Source organism: Ascaphus truei, chromosome 4, assembly GCF_040206685.1.
Source record: "Ascaphus truei isolate aAscTru1 chromosome 4, aAscTru1.hap1, whole genome shotgun sequence".
NCBI lineage: Eukaryota > Metazoa > Chordata > Amphibia > Anura > Ascaphidae > Ascaphus > Ascaphus truei.
In genome coordinates, this window is record NC_134486.1 from 142,749,045 (window position 1) to 142,761,657 (window position 12,613).

At 42.4% G+C, this 12,613-nt stretch overlaps 1 protein-coding gene across 1 annotated transcript in view; it reads left to right on the forward strand.

Moving 5' to 3' along the window:
• Window positions 1–8,565: 8,565 nt before the first annotated feature.
• Window positions 8,566–12,613, forward strand: part of LOC142492329 (uncharacterized) — a 43,046-nt gene continuing 38,998 nt past the window's right edge. The window contains exons 1-2 of the mRNA XM_075594982.1: window positions 8,566–8,681; window positions 9,047–10,209. Of these exons, the coding sequence (XP_075451097.1) occupies window positions 8,585–8,681; window positions 9,047–10,209 (1,260 nt within the window). The 5' untranslated portion in view covers window positions 8,566–8,584. The remainder of the gene's footprint in view (window positions 8,682–9,046; window positions 10,210–12,613) is intronic.

Consider the following 12,613-nt stretch of genomic DNA (forward strand, 5'->3'; position numbering starts at 1 on the left):
ATTTGTAAAACCAAATAACGTACAAACATTTTCTTTTTTGGGGGGCAAGGTTCTCTAGGAAATGACTGACTGATTTGGCACTGCTGCAAATTACGTTTAATGGAAATTGCACAAAGTTATTGATTGTCAAACTGATTTTTTTTCATCTGTCTGTTGGTTGTCATATGCAAAGAGTATGATCCCACAATACTATGTGCTCATGTGGTGGAATTGACAGTTTTTGTTCAAAATCAATTCTCAAAATAAAATCTCAAAATGTACTTTTGTGCATTGCTTGCACAACCTGTGTGTGCTTACTTATATGCTAAGGTTGTAAATATTGAACATGGAAGTGTTCAAGAATGTATACTCATTGATGTTTTGTGTCTTTCACAATTAATATAAAAGCTTGCATTTAATAAATACTTTATTAGTAAGCAGTTCCAAACTGTATCCTCAATATCAACAATATACTATTCCACATTCAAGGGTTTCTTAAAACTATCATCTGAGCATACTGGGTCATATTTACTAAGCAATGAGATTCCATAAGACACATTCCAATGCTGGAAAATATCTTATGGACCTTTCACTTGTATGGGCCATAAAGGTGTCTTCCTGGGCCTGAAGGTGTCTTATGGAATAGCATTGCTTAGCAAATATGGGCCACTGTATCAAAGGGATACTTCTGATGCATTCATAAGAATGAAATCCACACTGGCAATGTAACGGATGGGGTCGCCACAAACTAGGACCGGACCGCAGGGCTGAGGTGGGGAAAGAGAAATACCGACCGGAAGCCGCTAAGCCGGGTCCGGATTGCAGATTCCGCAATCGTGGGTAGCCGGGCCAGGGTTGGAGAGATCAGAGTAAACAAAGTCCAGACTGGGGTCAAGGCAGGCAGCACAGGAGCGATGGTCAGGGTCACAGGCTGGGATTGGCATTAGGGAAGGCTTTAGCGTAGGGGCTACAGTCCAATAAAGTCCCTAGAAGGAGGAGACTGCAAAGCAGGAACGGCCACAGGAACAGTGAAGCTGTAGCACTGGAGATCCAGCGCAGGCGCTTCATCACAGAACCGATGGTCGAAGTCACAGACTGGAGACGATACCAGGGAAGGCTTCAGCGACTAGAAGCTTCAGCACAGGAACTGCCTCTGGAAACAGAAGGCTTCAGGAAACAGGAAGCTTCAGCACAGGGGCTTCAGCACAGGAATGGCCTCTGGAAGGTGGAGGCTTCTGGAAACAGAAAGCTTCAGCACAGGGGCTTCAGCACAGGAACGACCTCTGGAAGGATGGTATATACTGGAAGCAATGAAGGCCTCTGGAGCAGGGTATACTGCAGACAAGAAAAAAAGAAAAAGAACAGCGCAAAAACAAAAACCTCATAGTGTAGTATATTTATAAAAGCAATTTATAATGAAAGGGTGAGTATTGCACGTACATCAATTAGATAATCACACAGCATGACATGTTTGGGACATGTTACCCATCTGTAGACAGCAGATCACAGTCGCGATGCAGGACTTGAAGATCTTTCCTCTGGTAGCAGGGGCACAGGGTCGTGTGGGTCAGCTCGCTGTTGGAGATCCCTCTTAGTCCCTGGCTAAGAAAGTCTTCAAGGGATTCAAGAATTATGCTCAGCCCCTTCCTGGTGAAAGGGCTGACCCTAAATATCACGGGGAGCCAATAGGGGCAGAGGTGCACAGAAGGCAGCAACAAGGTAACTTGAGTGTGAGTTCAGAAACAGCTAATCCCAATTGCTCAGTTCAGGGAGAGATTTGCCTGGAACCTCTATAGCCAAGTAAGGGTGAGTTCCAGCCAAACCCAGGACTGGTACCCTTACAGGCAATTAGCCAATTGGCATCATGGGACTGGGGATGACCCATTTTTCACATTGGTGGGTTGGAATTTATGGTGATTGGTAATAGTATAGCTAGAGAGTTTTGTTGGGAAAAAAGTATAGGGATTTAATAGGTAGGGTTACATAAGGTTTTTAGGGATTGGCTGAAAGTGTTTTTTTAGGGGAAAGGGCAGGATCAAATCATTGGATGAGAGAGTGGTGTGCACCTTCTGGCTGGTTCCAGGGTCTGCTGTGTCCTGGAAAAGAGGGTCTGGTTCCCTCTTTGACCGCACATATTTAGAGAGATCCCCTGCAGTTTAAGCAGGAAGCTTTTCTACCTGACTGATGAGCCAAGGTTCAGACTAGTTAATTGTCTGTAGCTGCTATTAACCAGCTCCCTGCTGACTCATCAGCCAGAGAAAAAGTTTTCTATTTGGAGTCCTTTTTAGAAAGGTGTTAAGGCCATGTCACAGCGATAAATAATGTAACTGCAAATTGGCCCCCAGTAGTGAGCATACTGTACATACTGTATGGTCCTCAGAGGTCTTCAGTTAAATATGTGTTGCAGAGATAAGCATGTGTAGCCCCACTCTAGGCTTAACGGCCTTAATGGTTAACCGGGTGTGATCCCTCTGGTATTGCCCCTCGCCATCATGTGAGGTAGGATATCTTGTGACCAGTGATGTTACTGTGAAAGTGGTAATAAATAATACAATAAAATATTAGGGTTCAGAATAATCAAATGACTTTTTATTGTATACAAGCGTACGCAGGGAGACAGCTTTGAAAAAAGCTATCTGCCAGAAAAATGACTGACAATACATTTTATACATTGCCAATGAGTAATATGCCCCTTCAGAAGGGGCTGGCTTAGAAAATGGAAAAATACAGAAATTATACAAAATAATGCAAAAAAAAAGACTTATACTGTACAAGCTAAATTCTATAGTTTATACAAATTGACCTTTACACCGCATGTGTTTTTACTCTTTCCCTGGAGCCTGTGTTGCTGTAAGGAGACAAAAAAAACCAAGAAGTGAGTGCTTTCTTATCTCAACGGTCACATATTCTGAGAGTCAGAACATCTATTCCTGAGAATTAGTGGGGGCTGATTTCTGCTGGGATCAACTGCACAAACACCAATCTTGCATACATCTCACATACTGTACTCCAATCACTCATAATGTTAGAACAGATAAAATGGCTGCTAAGGTTACTGTGTCTGACTCATGATCCTTGTATAGCATAGCCTCCTAGCCACTACTTCTCTGCCTGGACCTTTCCAGTGTAAGTCCTGTTAGGTGCAGGCAGTGGAGGGGTTAATTCCTTCAATAAGGTCTGTGTGTGTTTTGCATCCTTGGATTGCGTCATTTATATCCAATGGCGGACCTAGCAGGTACAGCCCAACACCTAGAAAGTAGCCAGATAAGAAGCAGACCCCCAATATCACTTAGGGTGGGGGTACAAGGGCTAAACTTGTGACTTGACACACCCCTGGGTGACCCCCCACCTTCCTCACATCCTCACATCCACACATCCAATCTTCACATTACCATGGGGAGATTGAATGATAAATAGCTTAACCCCCTGAACACAGAAGCCACTGATGCTGTTATATACCTGTTGACTCGCAGGAGCCTAAGTCTCCGCCTCTGGGAGCCTGGGGTGATATACTTCCAAATACTGGTGCAGTGCCTCCACCTGAGAGGGATCCTAATGGAGTGGAAGGAGCCCCTCACAGGACACAATTCAATACACAACCACACAACGTATGATATAACAGTAACCTTTACGGCCAACTAAACACTCTTAACACTCTATACTGATACGTACTATAGATACAACTACCCACGCACCATGCAAGGCGTGACCCTCCACCGTGTACCCTACACTGTGTCCACAGTCTGTGTGAGGCCCTCGGGCACTTTACCCTTGTAGTGTCCACAATACAACCCCACCCTTGTCCTGTGGTCAGCGCTGCCACTAAGTGTGTGTACTTTGGTAGGTGCACTTTAATAAAGGTACCTGCCGGGTGCCCCAGCTCCCTGGTGTGCAGATGAACCAGCCAGGGATCCGCGGATCCAGCAATATTCTCCGCGACGTCTTGGTCTCCGCGTGGGTTGCTGTCCTCTATGGGGTGATCCCACCTTGAAGACAGTGTCTATGTACCTCCGAAAAGGTCTGGTCCCAGACCTCTCTTGTCAGGCTGCTCAGTGTAGCAGCTGTGTCCCTCAACCTAATCAATCCTAAAGGGGCAGGGTCCCTATCTAAGGGCCTGTCCCTAAATCAGCCACAAACTATAGAAATAAATAGGGCCTAGCTGGGGCCTAGTGGGGAATCTCTGGCCTAGTGCAGGGGATACTTGCCTCCCTGTACATAAACCTCCTTCCCCTATCCTCTCCTGGCACTGACTCCCTACTTCCTCTGTCAGCGCACAACATGTATCTCATACTGCAGGAGATCTGGCCACCTGGCGTCACCTGGTATTCCTACCCCTGAGCACTATGGGGCTTGTAGTCCTCGCGGAACTTATCTCTATTGGCCACCGTGTGCGCATAGTACACTGCGCATGCGCAACTGTCTAAGGGCCGCCGCCACTCCAGCACTACTGCGCATGCACGAACCTTGTCCAATATGGCGGCACCCTGTGTCAGATGCCGCTGGGAGCCCCCAGCGACGTGCCCACCCCCACAGCTCCCCGACACGCAGCAGGGGTCTCTCCTTGCTCAGTGGGGGTAAAGGGGGGGAAACGGAGGACCTGGCTACACCAATGTTCTAGAAGCAGGTTACTCAAAGTTCTGGCAGAGGGCTTCACCGTGCATTTTGTAAATATGTTTAAGTGTATAGATATGTATTTTAAGAGTGTCCTGTCCCTATTTATTGTTTTCAGTTAAGGAACGTGCCTAATTATTTAGCGTCTATAGTACAGTAATGGCCCAAGATTGTTTTCATTCGGGAAGAGGACTGAGCAAGTGCTTCTCGGGAGTTCTCAGAGTAGTAGCTCGGGAGCATAATCGGATCGGCCCAAATGATCAGTCCTTAGTAAACTTCCAATCCAATATGCATGGACAAAGCATGCAGTACACTGTAAGGGATACTTATCCCAGAAACAGAGTGTATTCCCAACAGCGGACCACTTGAGATGGGGCACTATTGACACTACGAAGGAGATTTCCACTCTAACCAATACTTAGACAAACAAGCATAAGTACCTCCCCAGAGTAGGAGTGAGAGCTACCAGGGGAAGAAGCACAGCATAACTTTATGATTTGCCACCAGTTAAAGTGTCTAATATAAAGTATGTCCTTGTATGGAGAGCCTTATAAACGGATGTGAATAAAGCTCTTTTTGTACTATAAACGTTCCTGCAACCATCCTTATTGTATCTGCATATCCTCACTCAGCCTGAACCGACCAGGCACCCTGAACAGATATGAGCGATTGAGCATTGCCATGTATATAGTTCAACTCGATGTAAACTCCTTCAGAGCCGGATAAGGAGGGTTACACATATACACATATACCATGTGTTAGTAACCTAACGTGTAGAACTAAGGGCCTCATGCAGTAAGCGTCGATTAAGTGAAATCGGCAAGCTTACCGATTAGTCATGTTAATGGCGATTTTTCCTCTCCGTATGCAGTAAGTGCCGAATACATTCAAAATCAACCCGAAAACAAATCCGCCCACTCTCACGATGATTAGCCGATCACACACAGGTGTATCGGCGTGCGTGGCGGGGTGCTGATAGGTTGCCCAATCACAAATCTTGCTGAATCAGGCGAAACAAGCATGTATTGGATTGCGCGCCATATTTAAAGGCAACGTGTACTGCTAATCATTCTCTGTGTTGTTGGGAGTGAGAGAGAGAGAGAGACGCACAGAGCTGGCTGATTGAACATTTGCATATTGACGGAGAGACTTGTTGTGTATTGGGTGAGCTTTGTCCATTGTTGTTTTGTTTACATCTTTGTCTTGTTTTATATGTGGAAGTGTTTCGTGTGATTGGCTGTACATTAGTTGTCTGTTTTTTGTGAGTGCTGGAAGTATGCCCGCAAAGCGTGGGAAGAGTGATGCTGGTGGGAGTGGGAGTGCTACTCGTGCGAGTACGCGTCGGAGTGAACGTACTGTTCAGGGGAGTGATGTTGCTGGTGCACCGAGTGGTGTTGCTGGGAGTGGGAGTGCTGGTGCTGGGAGTGGGAGTGCTGTTGCTGGGAGTGGGAGTGCTGTTGCTGGGAGTGCTGTTGCTGTGAGTGGGAGTGCTGTTGCTGTGAGTGGGAGTGCTGTTGCTGGGAGTGGGAGTGTTGTTGCTGGGAGTGGGAGTGCTGTTGCTGGGAGTGGGAGTGCTGTTGCTGGGAGTGGGAGTGTTGTTGCTGGGAGTGGGAGTGCTGTTGCTGGGAGTGGGAGTGCTGGTGCTAGGAGTGGGAGTGCTGGTGCTAGGAGTGGGAGTGCTGGTGCTAGGAGTGGGAGTGCTGGTGCTGTGAGTGCTGCTGGTGGCGCAGTTGCTGATGGGGTGTCTGGTGGTGGCGTGCTTGCTGGTGGGCAGCTTTTGGAGGCTCTTCTATTGGAAGAAGGAGAGTCCAGTCAGCACCAGCCAAGCTCTGACCCTAAACCTGCTCGGAAGAAACGTGTGGAGAAGCCACGTAATCCTCGCTTCAATGACCAGGAAAATACAGCTCTTGTCACTGGCATTCTGGAGCACTATGACAGTATATATGGACATTTACTAGGTAAGTGTACCTTTACATTTATTATTCAAATACATGTGATCCTAGGTCATCAGAGTTTTGTTCATATGCAAATATGGGTTCAGAATATCTTTCTATGTTAATTAGTCTGGAAACACAGCTTTTTATCATGCCTTACAAGGACAACTAAACACAGGCGGTCAATTTGCCATAACTGCATACAATATGAATGCAACCTTGCTTACATGTATAGGTTTAGTAGTGAATGCTCATGTGCTTCACATATTACACATAAAACAGCATGTTTGCTATCTCTTGGAACAGCTAGCAGTGTAGGAATCTGGTGCTTCTATTATTAATCATTTACCTCATATATTTTATATGTTTTTCAAGGGCGGACAAGTTCAGCAAGCAGAAAAGAAATGTGGGACACAATAGTCATTGGTGTCAATGCGTGTGGGAATCATGTGAGGGACAAGCGGAATTGTCACAAGAGATTTGATGATATTAGGTCCAAATTGAAAAAGAAAATACAACACCAACGCGTGCATGCTACTGGCACTGGAGGTGGGCCCACACCACAACGTCTCATATTAAGTCCATTGGAGGAGCTGCTTCGGGCAAAATTACTTCCCGTCGTCGTGGAAGGCTTACCTGGTGACCGTGATATAGGAATTTACCCCTCACAATTTCCACCAGGTGAGAAATATTACTGTACTAGGCGTGTCGTTGCTTACAGTTATTTTGCTTAGTTACACTGCTTTTTATACTGTCTTCACAATATAAGCATACCTGCATCTATATATGTATATGTCTGATTCTGTATATATATATATCTCAAAATAGACATATATGTTGTAGTCCTACTAAAAGCAGTAACTAATATAGCACGTGCCATTGCGTGCTCATTTACATGTGAATTCCCAAAATGCATTGCTGCAGTGGAAGCAATTGATGGTGGGCGAAGATGGGGAACAACAGGGTAGTACACATGTGTAACACATGTTAATGAGAAATTATTACTAGCTACAGGTACAGAACAGAAATATGTATAATATTATTGTGTATTTTATTTATTTTACTCCGACAAACATGACATTACTGCCTATTTTAAGCATGCATCAAATATATTGCATGCAACGGCCTACAAACATCACTTGCACTAACACATCTATAGTTGTTTATGAAAAGGTCCATTTTTGCTTTAAGTCATATACAGACAGCATAATGAGGCACACGTATCATATTTTATGTCATTGTTTTCATAACTTAAAAACTGCACACGACTATTTAGCTCATCTACCATTGTGTTAAAGCAGCTGCAATTAATATCTCATCACAGCATACACTTCAACAGAGGGGGTGGGGTTCAGCACACACACTAATTGCAGCCTCATTTTAGGGTCAACTTAGTTCACACCATTTTCACCTGTTTCAAGTAATTGAAAGGTGTGGCTGATTAGGCTTTTTGGGGAAGGGAATACCGTTCTTACAACCTGACTAGCACAACTGAAGTTAATCACACTCATTTGAAAGCTTAACTTTAGCTACTAAATGCCCCAACAACTCATTACTTATCAAAGCGTACGTCACACATTAGTTCACTCATATCTATAGTTGAACTACTACTATCAACGACACATTATCACACACTGCATGTGTTGTCTTGTTTAGTCACAGCCACATTCATGTGTGCCACATCTTATATTAATGTACCACACATATCCTCTATCAAAAACAACACTTTTTGCAATATGACCACCTTCATGATAACCATTGTGAATGGTCATCTCATGATAGTTATGTACATTATGATACTGATATCACTACACAACATATGATTTTTATGTACAAATTTTATCTATTTATCCTCACGCATTACTGCAGGAACATAGTATGTTTTATGTTAGGGAACTCAAAAGTTCTAAGTACACAGGCATGTACATTGTTATTACAACTATTTATGTTCACTTTCACACACACATTTTGGGTTAAGGAAATGATGCTGTTAGGTACTCATAAATACAGAACATACAATAACTGTTTGTTCAATATTTACACATGTAAATGTAAAACTTATGTTATTGTTATATATAGTTGCCCCTGAAGGACATGTGTCACCTGAGACTGAACAAGTGTCTTCACCTGGGTCAGCCAGCTCAACACACCTAGAAGGTGAGTGTATCAGTTGGTGGCCATATAATATGTGCTCTTCTATATGTTATGTTGTCATGTTCATTATTTGTTTTGCACATCTTCTTTAAATAGGATTACTTAGTGTCAGTGAAAATGAAGTGTAAGGCAACTTGTATTGTGTTAGTGATGTTAACTATCATGTAGGAGTTGTGAGTTTACAGCAAGTTTTCAGTCACTCATATTTCATACTGAGTCCAAACATTATTCTTAAGTCAAGGTAGTTTTTAATGTGAGGTTATAAAACGTATGGAAACATGTTAGTTGTTATTTATGACACAGTACAATTACATAGTAACACAGCAGAGATTAACATGCCATTTAATAATGTGTACATTTATTTGTAGAACATGATGAAGAGGATTTTGATGATGATGATGATGATGATGATGATGATGATGCCGCCGCCACCGCCATAGACACACAAATACAAGCAAGTGACCATGAAGAGGTTCCAATTGAAACTGTTTTACCGCCAAAACGTCCAGCAAATACCACATATGATGCAATTGTAGCTTCTGAGGGAAAAATTGTGGAAGCAGAAAATCGTCGCCATTCTGACCTGATGACAGTGCTGGAAAGGATGATTGCACTGCAGGAAGAAACAGTTTCACAATTGGCACATCTCCACAGAGTCTTCATTGAAGTGCCTAAACAGTTGCAAAAAATCAACACCTCATTCGAAGCATTAGTTATTCAGCAAACACAAGCTAATTACTGGAGAATGACTAATGTACCACAATTCAACAGCTCACAGGCAGGATCTGTTCATGCAGGTCAGTTTTCACCACATGCTTCTGATATTCATTCACCAGGCCCAAATGTTACCAGTCAAGTAGCAGACATTGCTGTGCAGGTTCCTGACGACATCCTACCGCTGCCATCTGTACAAATTCAGCAGCTGACACCTACAAAGGAGGCCACAAAAAGAAAACACAAGCAGTTACTACTGACCAGTTTTTGGTCAAAAACAACAAAAGACACACATGAAACAGACCAACCATCACTTGTGCAGTGTCTACCAACTTGCTCACATGTGTCAGTGGGCACAAGCCCTGTCCGTGAACAGTCACTACCCAAAAGCCCTGTAGGTGAGTCACTGCCCAAAAGCCCTGTAGGTGAATCGCTGCCCAAAAGCCCTGTAGGTGAATCGCTGCCCAAAAGCCCTGTAGGTGAATCACTGCCCAAAAGCCCTGTAGGTGAGTCACTGGCCACAAGCCCTGTAGGTGAGTCACTGGCCACAAGCCCTGTAGGTGAACAGTCACTACCCAAAAGCCCTGTAGGTGAGTCACTGCCCAAAAGCCCTGTAGGTGAGTCACTGCCCAAAAGCCCTGTAGGTGAGTCACTGGCCACAAGCCCTGCCCGTGAAGTGCCAGAGGCCACTCAAAGTGGCTCTGTTGTACCTAAAGTTGGTGGCAAAAGAAAAAGGAAAATTCAAGAGACAACAAGCAGGCCTGTTACTCGCTCGCAAAAAGAACAAAAAAATTTTTTTTTTAAATTCACAAAATATGTCTTTGGCCTTGTTTTGTTGACTTCAGATTATCTAATTACTATTGTATGTATGCTGAAGACTGTGTTGTTTCCAAACTTTCAAGTATGTTCTTGTACACGTGAATTTTTGGAAATGTTAACACTCCTAATTAATGAATAGTGTTATAAATATTGATGTATTAATCGTCTGTTCAGTAATGGTCCACCAGGAGCCAGTTGCTAAGTTTAGAGAAGCTGCCATTGACTTTGCAGCAAAACATTGCATTTGGGTGTGTTAATTGATGTAATCATTGCATGTGCATATTATTTTCATGCAATTATAAAAGCACCTATTTAACTGCAAACATCTTTCTTGTACGTGTACAGCAGGATTTTGTGTTAAATATTACTTACCTTTGGTGGCCATTGTAATGTTGTCCTTTAATCATTTATGTGTTCTTGTTTCAAGAACATCTCTGAATTTATACTAAAATATATGTAGTATGTATTGATATATGCACACACACACACAGACACACACTGTGTGTGTGTGTGTGTGTGTGTATATATATAGTACTATCTAAACTGGTATAGATGTATTTACAAAAAACATACACTTCATGCTTCCTTGTGAAAACACACTATTTTAATAATACAGGCCTAATGTTTGACAACTATACTAAGTGTGAGCCTCTAACATTATTGGGTGCAAACAAATGTTTATGACTTAATTCACTCATGTTTATCACCATTTAAATAGGTTTCATACAAGGCCTACTTACTGCCATCAATATGTTGTGTGTACTCCTGCAATATAAAAAAAAAAAAAAAAAGATACATTATATATATATATATATATATACATATACATATATACACACACACACACACACACACACTATACATATAGTACAATATACACTTTATATATATATATATATATATATTTTTTTATGAGAGAGATTTATATATATATAGATACACACGTCTTTAAACTCATGCAGACAGGTAGTTAACCAGACTTTCAAATACACACAGAAAAGTATGTGGGGAAAAAACATTTCATTTTGCAGGTGTGTGTATTTACTGATTTGGCTGTCTAAGCACTATTTTCACACAGTGCTCTTTGTTATTTTTCTAGAAAACTCAATGTTACTGAAATAAGTGTAGGAATGTTTTCACAAACGAGATAAAAAAATGATACATGTTTTTCCCACATTCGCCTATCACTAACCACAAAACTTAAACCAATTAAAAGGACACATCCAATTGGCGTTTGAAATAAGGAGTAAAAGTAGTTACTTTTGTTGACCTTGAAAACGAAACACAGGAATTTGTTAGCCATTGAGCAGAATCATTTTGATGAGCAAAGAAGACAGAACTGCACACATCTTTTGTGCTACTCTGACATGGCTGATGAATTCGTTAACAATATGAATCCCCTTTTAGGGTATAAGTACATGGTTTCAGAAGCAATTTTAAACAGTCGCGGACACAAAGCAAGCACACGCCAAATCTATGATTTGATTCGAGCTAAATATCCTTATTACCAAGACCGTAGGCATGCGCGGAATTTTAATTCCTCAATAAGATTCACTTTATCAACTAATGACTTTTTTGAACGTGTGCAGGATAAGCTAGAACACACCTATGGTTTCTGGAAGATTGCAAAGGAAAAGCATTTTACCCTGAAAGAGGGCACATATATTGTTGTGAAAGGCATATTTATTCCTAATGCCAATAGCAATGGATCCGCTACTACTGTTCCGTGTGAATCGATACCTGCTGCAATATCTGCACCCTCCATTCCTGAAACCCACATTGTACAACAACAAAAGTACTATGATTATGTACCAAGCCTTTCAGCTGAAAATGCATTGGAATGGGAACCAGAAGAAATGAACCTACCTCCCGACCAATTGTTTGAAGAAAGCAGTGGCGATTCCTATGAGCGCTTCATGGAGGAGATGTGTGTCATACTGGATTCAGCGGGTGGGTCAAGCGTGGATGAAAATGCCTTGCATTTCTGGAGCGACCAGTTGCAGCCAGACGAAGAGTTAATTCTAGAAGAATGGTAAATATAACAACCGTTATGCGTTGACTGTGCGTTTAAATGTTTTTTTTTTTTTGTTTTTTTTTAACCACCATTTTCCCTTTCAATGCGTGGATACAGCGTAACATTGCAGACTGCATAACATGTAGCGATCACAAAGAAATTGTTGCCGAATACAATATAGTATAACCTGAAAGAGTAGTACACATTGCTGACGGAATAAATATACGTACTTTCCTATCCCTTTAACCATATTAGCAACATTTTAACATAACTGTAACACATACCTGTTTTGTTATCATGCAACATTTAAAAGCGGGTCCACCACGTATGACGTGGGACCCTTGTCATGGCCCAAGGCGTCCTTAAAAAGGATTACGGATGTAAGTCC